The sequence below is a fragment of the Artemia sp. Qi Xiang Cuo genome, chromosome 9 (genome assembly GCF_049724085.1).
Source record: "Artemia sp. Qi Xiang Cuo chromosome 9, ASM4972408v1, whole genome shotgun sequence".
NCBI lineage: Eukaryota > Metazoa > Arthropoda > Branchiopoda > Anostraca > Artemiidae > Artemia > Artemia sp. Qi Xiang Cuo.
In genome coordinates, this window is record NC_142802.1 from 20055625 (window position 1) to 20074044 (window position 18420).

The following is an 18420-nucleotide window of genomic DNA, read 5'->3' on the forward strand; positions in this document are numbered from 1 at the left end:
TTTTTTAGAAATAGTAGATTAGATAAGGGAGAAAGTAGGGGACACAGAAAATTAAAAACATCCTTCAAACTAATTACGCGTTTAAACTAATTACTCGAAATTTATTTAGGAAAAAATATTTTAGGATGTCAATAGATACACACTCTGGATTTTATCTTTCCTGGGGGGGGGGGGGGATATAAAAAAATTGACAATTTGAATGGAAAGTACCCAGAAATAGAAAGAAATTTGGGATTTAGGGGGAGGACCCAAGTCCAACCCCCTACGTACGCCCCTGGCCGTCCAAAATCAAAACATATTCTGTAGTAAAAAAAGATGTTGGCCAATACGCTGTTTCATAATAATTACGAATTGTTTTAAACAATCGACATATTTCAAAAATACAAACTAAAGAAACTACAGTTAGTATACGGTGCAAGCAGTGTGTTTAATTCAGTTTGTTTATTTTCGTGGAACATTTTGGCAATCCATTCATGTTCACTATTTCTATAAAGAAAAATAGCCCACCTTTTAATAGCTAGGATAACGAATGCTGAGCTAGAAATCTAGGCAGACAAGGAGATGTAATTTCTGAAGAGATAAACACATCTGTCTTTTGAAAAGCTTATTTTTTTGGGAGGAATTAAAACCAGTATCAAGGTTTTGTACAAGTAAGCTGTTTCTCTGCGGTAAAAAATAAAATGAAAAATAATCTTTTTAATGGGTCTGCATTTTGAATCTTTTTTTTCTTATTAACTTTAATTTTTTACCTTTACGAAATTTTCTTATCTTTCCCAGTTTCTTCTTTTCTTAGATTTTCTTTCTATTTGCTTTATTGAAATAGGCGTGCCTTATTTTTTTTTTTGTCTGGCATTGCAATTTTTTTTTTAGGAATGTAACTTGCGCAATATATATACATATATATAGGCAGCTTAGCTGACGGTGCCCTTCATAGCTACGCGGCAGGCTTTTATATAGTGATTCCCATTGTAGCTTGTCTTCTAACCGAGGCTTCGCTGACGGTGCCCTTTATAGCTACGCGACAGGCTTTTATATAGTGATTCCCATTGTCGCTTGTCGTCTAACCGAGGCTTTGCTGACGGCGCCCTTCATAGCTACGCGGCAGGCTTTTATATAGTGATTACCACTGTCGCTTGTCTTCTAACCGAGGCTGCTGTCCCAGTAGTCCAGCCGGTTGATTTACATTATTCTCCACTTCTCACAATTTCATGTAACCTTTGGCACAGTTGCTTGTGTCTCGCAATATTTCTTCCAAGAGATTCGTTAGGTTACGAGAGATCCAATAACATAAAGTATGTAATGAGCGTTTTCAACAGCTTTATCGGGGTCTACAAATTACATTTGGCTATATGAAAGGGGTTCAAAATCACCTTCAAGGGCCTGTGGTGGATATGCCGCTAAATTTATTCTGTGATAAATTTGTCCAGCTACTTTGAAGCTGAAACATTACGACTATTGATTGTTCGATCGTCGCTTACGTTTTAATGAAGCTAAAGCTAAACATGCAAAACAACTCGGATTTAGCTGTGGAACTCTTTAGAGAGCCAGTGAGGTCCTATAAGAGGCCGAACCAATTAATTTGGAAATTGTAGTGGTGGCAATGTAAATCGACCAAGCAAGCAGCAACCTCAAACTGAATCACCTTTGCTGACAAATCGCAAAACTAATTGAATCCAAGCAGCGAAAAATAAATTTCAGACATTCACTGGTGAATATCGACATTAACCAGATTCCAGACATTCTCGGTGACATATATATAAATAAACTTTTTTGTATCTCCTATCAACATAAATCACACAGTAGTCAAAAGGCCCGGAAACCATCCCTTGTAATTTAGCTAAGTGACCCACAACTTGCAATTCGGAATACCCCCCCCCCCTCCACAAAAACATGATTTACTGCAATTGAACCCCAAAACGCACAAGGCATATATTTCTATCCAAATGTAATCTTAGTTTTTAAATATTTGAGATCTACTTACATTTCTAACATCAGATCCACCAAAACGGCTCGAAGTATCGGAACCAAATGATACGCCACTTGCCATAGACTCGAGAAAAGCGGGAACAGTTTGCTGTGCCTACAGAAGGAAAAAATTAAAAAAAGCACAACAAAATACATGAAAAAATCGAAGTTTGATTTCCTCCTGCAGAAATGGTTAACTCCACAAGCCAAGAATGAATAAATGAAAGGAAAAAAGAACGAGGATGACAAAAATTCAAAGCACCTAGGCTGCCACCCTGTCGATAGGTAAACGTTTGGGATCTTTCTATTTACATATGCTTTTGAGCATGCAAAATGAATCAAGGGCATTCGATACCTCAAAATCGTTTTGCGAGCCTAAGTATCGGCTGGCCATCTCAAAAACAAAGGGCCCAATTGGTATTTCGCCAAGGAAAATAATCACCGCCGAGAGCTATTGAAAATCTGCGGTTTGACTGTCAAATTTGATTAAAAAAAACAATGAAATTTCATGCCCCCTGTGTCGGCAAGGTTTTTAATCAAAGCGGGTAGCACCACATGGAACTTCCAAAGTTGCCAAATTGCTCAAATGATGTTTCATTTCAGTTAATTTTCAGGGTTTTCCAAACAGGTCTACTGGAAGAGGTCTTCATTTAAAAAAGAAGAAGAAGAATAATATTTTAATTTCTGGAAATTCAAGTTTTGGCTTTTAGTTTTCTGTCATTTGTTCGGATATTTTATCCAAGCTATACAAGGAATGGTAAAACCAACAATCAATTATTAAATAGTTTAGCCACACACGCTAAAAAGCTTATAATGGGCGAGACAGGGGGATCTTTTAAGGTATAGAATACTCTTTAGTGCAAGGAATTAAATTGTCTTCTAAAACCACATATTACTCTTACCAACTAGTTTTATTCTGTCACTTTAACGTGTTAATGAAATTCTTTTAATAGGGAATTCCCAGTATAATAATATATATAATTTTTTGTGGAGGATACTAAACTCATCATTACATTCATCTAACAACTTATACATTAAAATCGAAACCTAACACTACTGCTTGCCAGAACCAATTTAGTGTACTGGCAAGCAAATTCGAGACCACAATATAAAACCCTTAAATCATCCCTATTTATCTCCAAAAATACTAGTGTCAAATGCCCGGTCACTTATGAACAAAATGGAGGAGGTCAAACTATGCTCGAAAAATGAACTTAGTGATATTGATTCTATCTGTGAATCGTGGTCGGCGACTGAAGAGTATGTTGCATTTTATGGTTATTATACCTATTTCAAACCAAGAATGACATCCAACGAAATTATACTAACACATGGTAGTGGTATTGGTGTTATTTGTCGATAATCTATAAGAAAATAGTTCTCAATTTCAGCAATATCATAGACAACACAATGTATTATTTGTTTGTTTCTTTCTTTGTTTTAGACCATGGCACTTCGTATCCAAAGAGTTGTCGCAGAAACTTCGAAAAGGGATCATTCAATAGAAAATTGGAAGGACTTGTGTCCTTTTTAGTAGCCGAAAGATATTGGAAGGCAACTAACACCCCTTCTACGCCCACCATTTTCCCAAACACATCCAAACAACATTTTGTGATTTGGTTCAACGTAATTGAAAGGTCTGGAAAATATATCTTTGAGGAGGACACTCTCCCCACAGCCCTCAGGTCAACGGTTGTAAGTTATGCCCTGGGGGCATATAACAAAAAAAAGGATTGTCGTAGAAACTTCAAAAGTGGCTCATTCGATTAGAAATTCAAAGGACTAGCGCCCTTTTCAATAGTCAAAAGCGATTGGAGGGAAACACCCCCCCCCTCTCACGCCCACTATTTCCCCAAACACATCCAATCAAAATTTTGAGATAGCCATGTAGTTCAACGTAGTCAAAAGTTCTAGAAATTAGGTAATTGAGGATGACAAACCCCCACAGCTTTCACGACAAGCACTGTAAGTTATACCCTGGGGGCATATAAGTTTTCTTTATTATAGAAAACACTGTCGTAGAAACTTCAAAAAGGGCTAATTCGATTGGAAATTGAAAGGGCAAGTACCCTATTTAACAGTTGAAATCGATTGGAAGGCAACTCCCCTCTCATGCCCACCATTTCTCCAAACACCTCCAATCAGTATTTTGGGATAGCCGCTTTGTTCAACGTAGTTGAAAGTTCTGAAAGTTAGGTCTATGGGGATAAACCCTTCAGAGCCCTTAGGACACGGGCTGTAAGTTATACCCTGGGGGCATATAAAGTGCTTATTCGATTGGAAATTGGGCTCAAAAAGGGTTCATTCGATTGGAAATTGAAAGGTCTAGTACCCTTTTTAATAGTCGAAAGTGATTGGAGGGCAACTAACCGCCCTCTCCTACCCACCATTTCCACAAACACACCCAATCAAAATTTTCAGAGCCATTTTGTTCAACATAGTTGAAAATTCTAAAAATTATGTCTTTGAGGATAACAAATTTCCCACACCTCTCTGGACAAGGATTGTAAGTTATGTCCTGGGGACATGTACGGTTTATATAGATAGTGTTGTCATACAAACTTCAAAAGGAACTCATTCAATGGAAAATTGAAAGGGCTAGTGCTCTTTTTGATACTAGAAAGTGATTGGACGGAAACTAACCCCCCCTCACTCTCACGATCACCGTTTCCCCAAACAAATCCAATCAAAATTTGGATAGCCATTTTTCCAACGTAGTTAAAAGTTCTGGAAATAATGTCTTTGAGGATGACGACTCGCCCACAGCACTCAAGGAAAAGGTTGTAAGTTATGCCCTGGGGCATATAAGGTTTTATTTTATAGAAAGTGTTGTTTTAGAAACTTCAAAAAGGGCTCATTCGATTGGAAATTGAAAGGGCTAGTGCCCATTTTAATAGTCAAGAGATTGGAAGGCAACTAACCCCCTCCCACACCCACCATTTCCCCAAACACATCCAATCCAAAATTTTGAGACGGTTATTTTTTGAACGTAGTTGAAAGGTCTGGAAACTACGTCTTTTGAGGATGACACAAACACCCTCCCCCCCTACAGCCCTCAGGGTAAGGGTTGTAAGTTATGCCCTTGGAGCATATGAGGTTTTTATACAAAGTATTTTAGTAGAATTTTCAAAAAGGTCTTATCGATTTGGAACTAAGTGCTAGCTCCCTCTTTAATAGTCGAAAGTTATTGGAAGGCAACTAACCACACCCTCACACCCACCATTTCCCTAAACACATACAATCACAATTTTGAGACAGCTATGTTGTTCAACGTAGTTAAAAGGTACAAAAATTATGTCTTTGAGGATGACACTTCCCCCACAGCCCTCTGAACAAGTGTTGTAAGTTATATCCTGGGGGGCATATAAGGATTTTTATAGAGAGCGTTGTCGTAGAAACTTCAAAAAGGGCTCATTCAATTGGAAATTGAAAGGGTTAGTTTCCTTTTTAATAGTCGAAAGTGATTGGAGGGCAACTAACTTCCTCTCACGCCCACCATTTCCCCAAATGCATTCAATCAAAATATTGAGATAACCATTGTTGTTCAACGTAGTTAAAGGTCTGGAGACTAAGTGTCTGGAGAGAGCTGTAAAATTTATGCTTGGACATAACTACTCAATATATGATGATGCACTAAAGCAACTCAACTTAAATTCACTTGATAGTCGTAGACATAAGTTGACATTTCGATTTGGACTAAAGATTTTTTAACTCCCCAGCCTCAAGAGAAACTACAAATTACTTGTGCATTATTTTACCCGGTATTTCAATAATATTATCTTAACAAATATTTAATGTTTGATGCAGTTTCTTTCAGGTATTTGCCTGTGAATGTTTTTGTACGTACCAACCATTTATATTTTTAATATTCTGATATATTCTCTATAAATGGTTACAATACTATTTTAACTGTGTTAATTGTTCTTGACTTGCATTAATGTTAAAATATTTTTTTTATTGACTCATTTTCATTTATTGACATTGAAGCAGCACTTGCTGCCTTAATGTTTTTGTGTCGCCATTTATTATATTTTTTTTTCGTTTTGGGCCTTTTTTCTGTGTCATGATATGCTCATGGCTCCAAATCCTTAAAAATTTAACCAGAATATTCAACTTCAATAAACTTACATCCTCTCCCTAGATCTAACTTGCCTCTATAATACTAAACTCTCAGATAAACGTGCTAACATGTAAAATCAGTAATTAAGAAGATTTTATAATTTAATATAAATAACTGTCAACAATTAACTTGGCAAAGTCGCTAAAATATTCATTAGGAGAATTGAATGTATGTTGAACGTCTTTCACAATAAGGATGACAATATATTTCTTCAGGAAAGGAAAAACATGTTGCCAAGTTTATTTTTCTTATTAAATGGTCACACATTAGCACCAATAAAAAAAGAACAAACAAAGGAAGAGAAGGTGAAAAAGATAGAAAAAGGAAATTAGAGAAAAAGAACGGAAAGGAGAAAAATACAGAGAAGTTAAAGGAGAGATTAAGGAAAAAAAGAGAGCGAAATAAAAAACATTTACCGCAGCAAGAACATTGACCAGCTTCCCGGCAATTGCAGAATCCTTATCTGGGTTGAAAAAGGATATGGCATGCCCAGTATTACCAAGGCGACCCGTTCTTCCGATCCTATGCACATATTCGTCAATATCTGTGGGTAGTTCATAGTTAATGACTAGTCCAACGCCCTTTATATCTAAAAAGGAGAGAAAATCAATTAATAAACTAAAAGGAATCATTAAAATTATAAAAGCTTCGAAGAAATTATTTACCAACAGGAGCAAAAGAGTTAAAAGGTTAGTAAAGCTGTTGAACGGTCTTTACCATACAATTCAAACATGCGAGTCTCGTTAGGCAATAGATAAATAATAATTAAAAAACCATCAAAATTGCTCTTCATAAACACCTCCCTAATGATTGATGGAAGAAGAAATTAGTATAATTTTGGTCAGTGGCCGGGCAATTTCACCTTCTTTATAAAGCGAAAAATCCATAACCATAGCTGGTTCTTTTACGAATTTAACACAACTTTTTTCAAATTTGACAGCTTATTAGCATTTGAATGCTTCTTCACTTAATCGCTATTGATCACAAACTTAAGTATTTGATTGAGTCTAGAGTTCTCTCGTGTGAAAATATGTACCCTAAATGCTACAGATGACCTTACATTTCCATTAATTTGACTGTTCATTCCTTTTTCGCAAAATTAATTAGTGAAAAAAAAACCTGCCCATCTGCTCCTTTGTTACTTCAAAGCTCCCCCTCACAATTTTTGATTATCCAAATTTAAGCTCAGAATTATGAACATATAGAAAAAAAAAAAAAAAAAAAAAAAATTATACACAGTACTATAGGTATTAGCGAGAATCATGCAATGACATGTTCTAAAATTTCATGGTTAAATACGCATCCAATGCACTAAGGAGAAACCACAGTTTACAGAATTAACCAGTATGATTAGTCCCTGTCTCACCCATTAGAAAAACCCGGACCAAGGTGCAAATGCTTCGGAGAAAGTAGAAACACCAGCGTTATTAGATATTTTCATGGGTAGAAAAAGTCAGATTTCTCTTGGATGCAAAACAATCAGAAATAACTGGAATACCCGCTATTACGAATCATGCATTTTGTAACCATTTCTCATTGATTGACGCAAACACACTGATACATAACTGCACAAACAAGTGGGAGGAGCTTTTCGTTCGCGGCGAGACTGAAGACAAGAAATGATCTGCGATAAACTTACTGGATAATTCTATAAACTGTGGGAGAAACAAGCAATCTTCAGAAAATCCCAACTATTTGCAATTTTAGTTTTTGAAATTTTAAAATTTGCAGCCCATCTTTTCTAGCTACAATTTTATAAATTTAACTAAATAACTAAAATTTTAGTTATTTTTGCAAATTTTAGTTAGTTTCCTGCCCTACTGCCCTTACTGTCATCACTAAGAAAGTAAATAAGGAAAAAATTAATTTAAAACAATACAACTAAGAACGCCCTCACAACTCAATTCACCACTCGACTGGATTAAAAGCCTAATAATGACTCAGGAGTATAAAAGTAAGAAGCCTTCGAAACGTCAAGTTAATACTTTTCACCAATCTTTTACATAGAATGGCCGTAGATAATCATGTACAGATAATTTGAATATAATACTTCACACGAAATTGGAACTGTATAGATACCAGTGGTGGATCCAGGGGGGCGAGGGGCGCCCCCTCCCTAGCATAGTCTAAAGAAGTGTAATTTACTTAATTAACTCAAGTTTGCGTTAATTAAACTTGCTCCTAACGCAAGTTTATCGGATCAACCTATTTTGTGCCCCCTATTTTTTTAACAATTTATTTCAATATCTCTACTTTCAGTCAGCAATGATTCATTCTCTCCAGTTTTACCGTATATCATTTACCGTATTTTAAGCTGCCTAATCAGTGGAAAAAGAGAGCTAGTTATAATCATGTTAATCACACTCACAATAATAATAATAAAACCGTCCGTCCGTTTGTCATTTCCGGGATTTTTTTAGGTTAATAATAAGTAACATTAATTTAATTGGCGTGATTTGTAAAATTAAAATAGTAATGTGTTGGTTCTCAGTTTCCAATGAAACCCGATTACATACCACTACTATAACGATTACAAACACCTCACTGCAGCACCAAGCCGTCTGAAGCCAAGACAGTTGTGCACATCCCTTCTCCATCCTAATCTATTCAAAGCTTCACACTTTACACCCTACCAAATAAGTTCCCGTTTCCTTTAAATCCTTCCTTACAACCTCTTGTCATCTCATTTGGGGACGACCTGCATTTCGATTGACAAGTGGTTGGCCAATAAAGGCAACAAAAATGTTTTGATCATTGGCAGTCTGTCCTTCTCCGTCCGCAAAACGTGTCCAGACAATCCCAACCTTTCTCTCATTACAGCCCAAGAAAGTGGGACAGAACCAAAATTTTTGTATGCCTTACTGTTTAAAATACGGTCAGTCAGACGGATACCCAAAAATTTCGGAGCCAATTCCTCTGGAAAACACCAAACAAATCCTTCTCCACCTATCCAAGCCGAAGCGCCCATGTTTCACAACCACACTTGACTACTGAACTTATCTTCCTATTCTTTCAAACTTTTTAAATTGCAATAAGAAGCACCCTGGGCCTTCGCTATTCTACTTTTAACATCTTCACTAATTAGAAAGCTTGACATAATGCCATGAGATGCCTAGATGAAATTGACGTTTTACGACACTAGTTTCCACTCTTGTAACTTACATACATTCTTTGGGTTATATCATCTCTGGCAAAAACTAAAATTCACAGTTGAACATTCCAACCGACAGGCAGCCGAGTAAGTTTTCTTCTTATAATCTCATAGAATTGAAACCGGATCCCACCTAAACTTTAGCTCTGAAAATATTCATTAAATCTTACCTAAACCTCGAGCAGCCACTGCAGTAGCAACAAGAATGTTACGGTGGCCAGATTTAAAGTCACGCAGCGCTTCTTCTCTCTGATGCTGAAATCTATCTCCGTGTATACTTGTGGCAGGAAGTTCTTTTGTTGAGAGCAACGCAGCAAGAAAATCCGCAGTCTTCTTTGACGATGCAAACACTAAAGTCTTAACGCCCTCTAAAATATAAAGGAATAAAAAAAATCGTAAATCTTCAACTCTTTAAGAATGGACTAAAAAATATAAAATTTTCTTTATTTCCAGAACCTATGAAATTAAGTGATAACAACGGGCGCAAATGGGATCGGGTTATACACAACATAGATCCAAGTCATAAATGCATATATGAAAAAAGGTCAGTGAGTCGATAAAAACGATCTAAACGATCAAGCTATGTGGTAGGTTTTTTTTTCTAACTTGACCATTTTCGCTTAAACAATTTAAATCTTCCGTTACGACTTGGATCCTGTCTGCTGAATTTAACACTGCATACTTTTAAGAATGAAAGGAAGTAAAAATAATAATTCCTTTGTTCGGTATCCATACTCCAAAATATTCAAAACAGCATAAACCAGAAAACGTCATTTGCCTGGCAGCAATAGAACTAAAAAAAAAAAAAAAAAGAAGAAAAGACATCAACTGACTCAACCCCCCCCCCACCCGAAAACAAACGCGGTAGAATTGAAAATAAGGTGAAATTAACATTTAATAGAATGAAGCGATCTTTTAAATTTTTTCCAACAAAGAAAGAAAGATGAAACATTTCTTTATCAGACCTTTCTTTATCTATTTTTAGAGTTACAGTACATTAAGTCAACTAGAAATTACCAAGGATGGAGCACCACGACATTGCGACTTCTCTTTAGATCCCTATTACCTAGGAGAAGCATTTAAATGACGGAAATAGCTGGATACAAGCTACCTAGTATTATCCACCCCATCTTCAAATGACCGCCGGCTTGTTATCTTGAAGCCTCTGAAGTAGGTGCGTTTAATCAATAGTAGGTGTCACTCGTGATTGTCATACTTTACCGATTCGACATTAATCGCAGCAAGCAGTATTATAAACAGAAATGTCAATAATGTAAATGAGGACTATAGATGACTCAGAATGGAGCCTTGAATGACTCAGAATGGAACATTTAAAGAGTGATGGGACACGCGTCTAAGATACGAATTTTCAACATGCTACTTAAGACAGACAGACCTAAATTCTAGCATTGTCTAGCATTAATGTTTTGATAATTCTTTTTTTTTTCTTAACATATGTCATGTCATACTTTAAACAGAAAAACGGAGCAACCCTTAGACTTTCTTTGTTCAGGCGTACACTGAAAAAAAAAATTACGTCTAAAACATATTTGTACAATTTAAAATAGACAGGAGTAATAAACTGCACTAAGGGTGAACTTCCGAGCCCAAACCTAATGATTTTTGCGACTGTTGTTTTCTATCTGTTACAATAGCCCGTTCATCTTAAGTTCTTAGCCCCCCCCCCACCCCCACCAAAAAAAAAATTCCACAAAAATCCCGAAACAAATCCATTAAGAGCGAGGAGTTGAGAAGTAAGAAGAGAGAGACTGATCGAAACGTTTCGGTCAAGAAACGAAACTGCAATCTTAGGAAACAGTTTTTCAAGGCGGAGATACTTAGGAAAAGCCTGTTAAGGTATGCAAAGGCAGAATTTGCTGCACAATGCAACAGTTATAAACTCACAACAAAGATGAAAGGCAACAAGTCAAGGTTTCATAAACAAGGTTCGATACGGACTCGTATACGTACCGACTGATAAAAAGACAATAAAAATACATTAAAAAAATTTCGTTACGTTTTTTAAACCCCCTCCGAATCAGCAGCAATATTGTTGCCATCTATAGAAAAAATTCAACAAAATAAAATAAAATATTTCAGAAGAAAATATCCTTGAAAAAATGCCTGTCAAATACTCAGATCAAATGCCTTAAAACAAAAAATCGTATTTAGGTGATACAGAGCCAGTTTGAGGCTTAATAACCCAGAGTTTAGGTTCTCTTATAACTGTTTTCGTTCAGTTGATAAATCTCCTCAACTTTCACCAACAATAGAAATAAATTTATTCCTGTCTTATTTTATGTAGTTCTTAATTGGAGTTATATTCTATTTTTGCTGTCGTTTTTTAATGTCTGAATTTTTGAAGAGTTCTGATCAGTTCTAGGAAGAGAATTCCTGATTACTGTTTCCCATTTTTTTTTTTTTACATTTAAATTGCTTGCAAAAAAACTCAATTGCCGAATTTTCGCCAGGGTTGGCAATATAGTCTGGCAAAATGTGATTTTGCAACGGGTATATATCAAACCTTGTTTATGAAACCTTGACATGTAGCCTTTTATCTTTGTTGTGAGTTTAAAATTGTTGCATGGTGCAAATATTTTGCGGAGGGGATTCAAACTTGCTAACCCCCTGGACACGGCCATGGTTTTAGGGGGTTAAAAGGAGGGGGTAAAAAGGAGGCCATGGCCTCCTTTTATCCTGTTACTCCGCAAGAAACTGCTCACCCTTTTCTGTCAAAATTTCGAGGAGCCTATTGATTCGACTCTTTGGATCAACCTCGATAACTTCTTGAAGTACGTCCGTGCATGCTCCACCCACTGTGCCAACAGTAACGAAGATATAGTTCTCAAGAAATTCTGCAGCCAACTGTTGAACTTCGTCAGAGAACGTTGCTGAGAACATCAATGTATTTCTTTCAGCCTATAAGAAAATCCAACATAAATATATACAAATGTGTATACATGTAATTATTAATAAGAATGAGATTTTGTTACAATGATCAGTGGTACGTTTTTAATCATGAACAGACGGGGTCTGAAATAAGACGAACGAGAAAGGCATCACATCAACATAGCAGAATCAGTCCTACATTTACATTGAGTCAAGATCAGATAGATGTTAGATCAAAGTTAGCAACAATCAACAATTTAAAGAAGAAGTGGGATAAAAAGTCACATCTCAGAAGCGACAGTATTCTGTACACCTAGGTTAAAATTGGAGGCACAGGTGAATAAAGCAACCACGCTTTGGCCAACAACAGAAACAATCGAGGTTTAGCCGAGTTCTACCTATCCAAAGCTTTTTACTTAAAAGACATAAAGAAAGAAAAAACGAACAAAAATGGGGTTTTTATAGGCCAAATGAAAATACTGAAAAAAAGCGAATATTTCCCAAAAACCCCCATTTTTGCTCGTTTTTCTTTCTTTATGTGATGTCAGGCCAATGTGGTTTAAGAAATTATCTTTTACTTAAAAGACATTTCATATTCTTTAAAGGAAATACCTGAAAAAAAAATCCTTAGAAACCCAAGGCTCCCATGGAAGAGTCTGAGACTCTCATCGAAACACTCAATCTATTTTTAAATCTAGAAGGGTAATATTTATGTACCGAAAGTATTGACTTTTCAAGACTATCGATAACCGATATCGCTGAGTATCGGGCACTACTATTTCTAGCTCTGGGTAGTCAAAAAACTATTTGTCAAGCATTATCAACATGAAAACTGGTTTAATTTGTTGAATTTATTTTTGTTTAAGGAGATTCGATACCTTAGGGGATAACCCAATCTCAACCATTGTAAACTTTTTTTATTTGTCTGGACAGACTATTTGGGATTGATTGGATGGTCTTGCCATTACTTGTCGAGCTTTGATACGAGATCCGAATATACAGATATCCGAATCCAACAGCTACTTTCCCGGAAATCAAATGAGAAAGAAAGTGCAGAAAAAAGAAAGTGCGACTGTTTTTTTCGATTAGGCTCATCAGAATTTTTCTTTTGAAGCTGAGTAAAGGATAATCCCTTAAAAATTTCTAGTATACCTGTCCCAAAAATCCACTTAAAAAAGTCACTTGATCAATTTTGCCACTTTAGGAGTTCCCTGAGGTGTAACCAGCTTGACTGAAACACAAATTCACTGTCTTTTCAATTAAATTTCGGTCAAACCATAAATTTTCAATAGTTATTGATGAGAACTACGATATTGATGCTCGCAATTTCCCGGGAGAATTCGCATAGAGCCTTGTCTTTGAGGAAACTTTCCAATTTAAAAGTAGAAGGTGAAAACTGTGCCAGAATTGGGCACGATTTTAGTATCTCAACCTACCCTAAGCTGCTGTATAACTGTTTTTTTTTTTAGATACTTCAAAATATAAGAGAGCAAAGCAAGCAGATTTTCTCGAGCTAAACTAGACCTAATGTGTACAGACTGGGTTTGCACAAAATGATAGCAACAAATGACGATAGTTATTACTTATCTGGAGTTTTCTGATAAAGTCCCAACTGCTACGCTGTCATTGCTACTAGTTGTTTTCAACCCTTATCTTCCCATATTAAATCGCCAAATATCAACTACTTATGTGTTTCCCATTCCCGTTAGGCTAGAGAAATTCTTATAAAATTTGCGAGAAAAATCTATCTTATAAAAAAAAAAAAAAAAAAACTCAAATAAGAATGCCTTAACTACATAAGCTCTTATCGAGTTACGTTCTCCTGCTTGCCAATTATATTCTTATTTTCAAATTTGTTAAAAACCAGCAGAGTTCCATATACAGGTAATTAATAAGAAAACAAAGAGAGAACAATCTCAAAACGAAGAAACTCAAGAAAGGGGTTCACAGCCAGTAGAGGGAAAAGAAAGATAAACTAAACGACGCATATTTCGCCTCTATAAAACAAGGAGTCTTCAGCGCTAAATATAGAAGAAACTAATTAAAAGAGTAATGATAATATAAAAAAAAAAAAAAAAAAAAAAAATACCTCAAGAGGGACGCTAAAAATTAAAGTCAGAGTCCATGCCTTTAATAAAGATTATTTGAAAAAAACTACGTTTTTTAAAGAGTTAAAGAGGCTGAGTTACAAGGTAGAACCTTAAAACGTACAGGGAATATGAAGCACAGTTGGGGGGCTACCGCCCCCCAAACCCCCGCTTTCGCAGCCTTTAAATAAAAAAAAGTTTTTTAAACTGAAAGTAAGGAGCGACATTAAATCTTAAAACGAACAGAAATTATTCCGTATATGAAAGGGGCTGTGCCCTCCTCAACGCCTCGCTCTTTACGCTAAAGTTTGACTTTCTCACAACTCTTTTTTTTAAACAATAAAATGGTTAAAAGCTATTTTAAAGAAATCTGCCACATTGTTATTCTAAAAAAAAAAAAAAAAAAGGGTGTTCAGCGTAATCGTAATCAGCGGAAGAAAGGAATCATCGTGCCAGTGTTTAAGCGCAAGGGCAGCAAGACGGATTGCAGCAACGACCGTGGCAATCATCACAGAAAATAAATCTGGCTGATAAAGCGACTATCTAAATAGCTGTTCAATTCTAAGTCTATTACCGAGAACTGGAACCGTAGATACATTGGAGGGATTTGGGGAACGATAGCCCTGTCTCGTAAAAAAAAAAAAAAAAAAAAAAAAAAAAAAAAAAAAAAAAAAAAAACTGAAGATTCTGTAAAAGATCTATAGCCTTTCCAAAGATCTAAAGAAATATCCAAAAATGAGATTTAAAAGTGAATAACCTTACTATATCAGTTAATAGCCAATATACTATAGTGAACTAGTTATATGATTGAAATATCTAGACTTTTGTACCAGATCCCACTGTCAAATCAATGAACTTATCCCCACTTGAATGTTTATTTGTTTGTTAAGAAAATTTACAATTGAAACTATGCATAAATAAACTGCCTTCTGAACATATCAGATTCCAAAAAACTATTTTTGGAAATTGCCTATTTAAGAAATTAGGTACAAAAGTCTAAGATATTTCGATCATATAGCTATAGTTATTCACTATAGTATATTGAACTTACTATAGTGAATAACCAATATATCATGACGCAAGGACAGCAAAATGTAATGATGTCAAGATTTTACATTACCCCGCCTTGTAAAGGGAGGAACAAAGAAAACAGCAAGATTCCTTGTTGCGTCAGAGATGTTACCAATAAGGCGACTTGAATAACTCTATCTACAGGCCCAAAATGCTTACACCAAGCATATAAGAACCAGTCAAAGATTTTATTTATCACAATTTAGTAAGATAACTTAGTAACGACTTCTTATTAGTAAGTTAGTAGTCTAAATATATTAATAACTCTAGGCTGTATACAGAATTTTGCTGATTTTTTCCCTTTTTTTTTAATTTGTTCAGTTGGTATTACAGAAGAACTTTGCATTCTTGAAATCACTAGAATTTTGCATTTAGCCTAGGGCTATATCTGGCCACGTTAGGCCCCCTTAGGAGGCATCAAAGGTACACCAAACAACAAAATCTTGTGTCAAAAGTCATATTCTTTTTATAATTGGTATTTGAACTCTAAAATTTTAATACTAATATTTTTCAATTTCATGTTTATAACAGAAAAATGTAAATAAAAAAAGAAGACATTTCTATGTTGATATCAAAATTTGTCAGTAGAAATGATTCAACAGTGAATAAAATCAATTGTCAACTGTAGGTACAAGAAAATGAGTAAAAACACCATTTCTTAAAATTTAATATTTTTTATATGAGGAGGTAAATATCAAATGTAATTGTTGATGATAGTGATAAACTGAAGAAACTAATCCAAACTAGGAGAACCGTACTAATCTAGGTTGAATACCCTAGAATGATAAAACTACTTAGAGACAAACCTTCACTGGCATCGTTCCATGGTACACAACTTTCTTGACGTCTCCCATGAAACCCATGTCCAACATTCGATCAGCTTCATCAAGAACCAAAAATTTACATGCTGAAAAGTTGAATACTCCACGAGTCATAAAATCTATCAATCGACCAGGCGTGCCAACCAGGATATTACAACCACTCTATAAAACAAACCAGCTTCAAAATTGCACATTACAATTTTTGTCAGTTTATGAATGGCCCCCTCCCCCATGATTTTAAAGGAAAAAAAAACTTTTTATTGTATTTTCATAAAAAGAAATCTTTCCCCAAATTGGATCCGCAGTTTGAAAGTTAGTTTTTCCCCCCTTTTTTAAGCACTGACAATGGCTTAGCAAGTGTTTGCCAAATTATCTGCTTGATCTTTTTTCGTTTTATTCAAGGAGCTGAAAATCAGCCTCGTTGGGTTTGGCCTTTTTCTTAATAATTTTGATAAAATTCTAGTTTGGGGGCTTCTTGCTATTCTGGAGAGTAGTTGAGTTAACTAAACATCCCCCGGCCTAAAACATCCCTGGAACAGATATTGACAAGCTACTATTTCATCCATTTTCTTACTTCTAAGGCCTAAAAGTTTGCTACATGCTATATAAATTTCCGCAATTTAAAAAGATTTTTTTACTCTTTTGACGGTGGCAAACGAGTGGCATTCTCGACCCGAATCGGAGCACACGTTACTACGCATTTAAAAAAGCCGGTTCAAATCAGTGCAGAGCATCGTTTTATTCGAGGAACTGAAAATCAGCCTCGATGGGTTTGGCCTTTTTCTTAAAAAAGTTGATAAAATTCCAGTTTAGGGCTTCTTGCTATTTTGGAGAGTAATTGAGTTAGCTGAATTAAATTTTCAGGAATGAATCCAAGGCCTAAAACGTCCACTGAGAAGATATTGCCGAGCTACTATGTCTACACTTTTCTTACTTCTAGGGCCTACAAGTTTGCTTCCATGGCAGGTTCAGACGTATCTAAATTCTGACCAAACTTTAATTTTAAGTTTTCAAACTCTTTTTCGTGAACTTTGTTTTAGAAAAATATAATTTCTTTTATTTCAGAAGAATTTTAAGCCTTACCAGGTTTTCCCCTAGATTAAAGAAACATATTTAGATAAATCTTTAAAACCTTAGAATTTGGGATTCAGCAAAGGTATAGGGCACCAAGGTCAACTACTTTCCATGGTTGCAAAAAAGTCCCATAAACTAGAATGTTATAGTATGCATTTTTTTCAATTTCTTCTTTATTGCCGTACGTCAGACTAGTCTTAAAAAAAAAAAAAAAAAAAAAAAAAAAAAAAAAAAAAAAACATTTAGAACTAACTTCACAATGTACCAAATGAACAGCAACAAAGGTGGGATCCGGCTTATTCCCCCCCCCCGGAAAATTCCACCCACATATAAAATTGAGCAGCCACAAAGGAAGCATCTCAAATAAAAACAATTAAGAGAAAAAGGAATTTTGGAACAATCTACATACATTCCAAATATAGGCAAAACATGTGGTAAGACATAATTATCCTTTAGTATTTATTTTTACATTTTATTTCATTTCTTTTTTCTTGTTTCTGCCAAACTTTTTTCTCTAATCAATTTGAAACTTAAAGCCGTAAGTCCTTGGACAAAGAAAAATAATGTACAAATAATTATTCAGAGTTGGTCGTTCCTCTAACAAAGGGTAAACTTTTTTCGATGGGCCTGAAGGTTTCAGTTCAATGAAACCTTAAAGACCTTAGTCCAAATCTTGGACTAACGATGAAGTACAATAATCAAAAACGTTACTTCCCCTCAAAATGCAGCCCAAAAATGCCCAGAAAAGCACCAAAAACAGATTTCCACCCACTTCAAGTAGAAAGAGCTATCTTAGAAACTCAGCAGGGAGCTAATTCGACTGGAAATCGAAAGTTACAGTGCCCCCTTTAAAGGCCGAAACCTACTGGGGAGATGGAAAACCACCCTCCCCTCGGTTCGTTTTCTGCTCTCCAGCTATCCTATAACTCATATGATATCAAATCACAATTTAAAGATATTTGTTTTGTCCAAAACTTCGAAATGTCTTATTAATTTTTTTCTCGGGGTTAATATCACTCCCATAGGCCCATTCTTAACCCTTATTTTACCCTGCTCGGATAGCTCAACCACCATAAACAAGAAATAACGAATACTATACAAATATGAAAATAAAACACTGTAGGACACCAGGAGTCGACGACATTTTATGGATCCGGGTCAAAATCAAGCAGCAAGTGAATACTAAAGGGGCGCTTGGGTCACTGATATTCTAATTTTAAATCAGTCTCTTTTAGTGCATGG

General features: G+C 35.5%; 1 protein-coding gene across 1 annotated transcript in view; it reads right to left on the reverse strand.

Moving 5' to 3' along the window:
• The window catches only part of vas (ATP-dependent RNA helicase vasa), a 62738-nt gene that overhangs the window by 3717 nt on the left and 40601 nt on the right, over positions 1–18420 (reverse strand). The window contains exons 8-12 of the mRNA XM_089094343.1: positions 16090–16266; positions 11960–12155; positions 9407–9604; positions 6502–6674; positions 1982–2080 (exon numbers count right to left, since the gene is read on the reverse strand). Of these exons, the coding sequence (XP_088950469.1) occupies positions 1982–2080; positions 6502–6674; positions 9407–9604; positions 11960–12155; positions 16090–16266 (843 nt within the window). The remainder of the gene's footprint in view (positions 1–1981; positions 2081–6501; positions 6675–9406; positions 9605–11959; positions 12156–16089; positions 16267–18420) is intronic.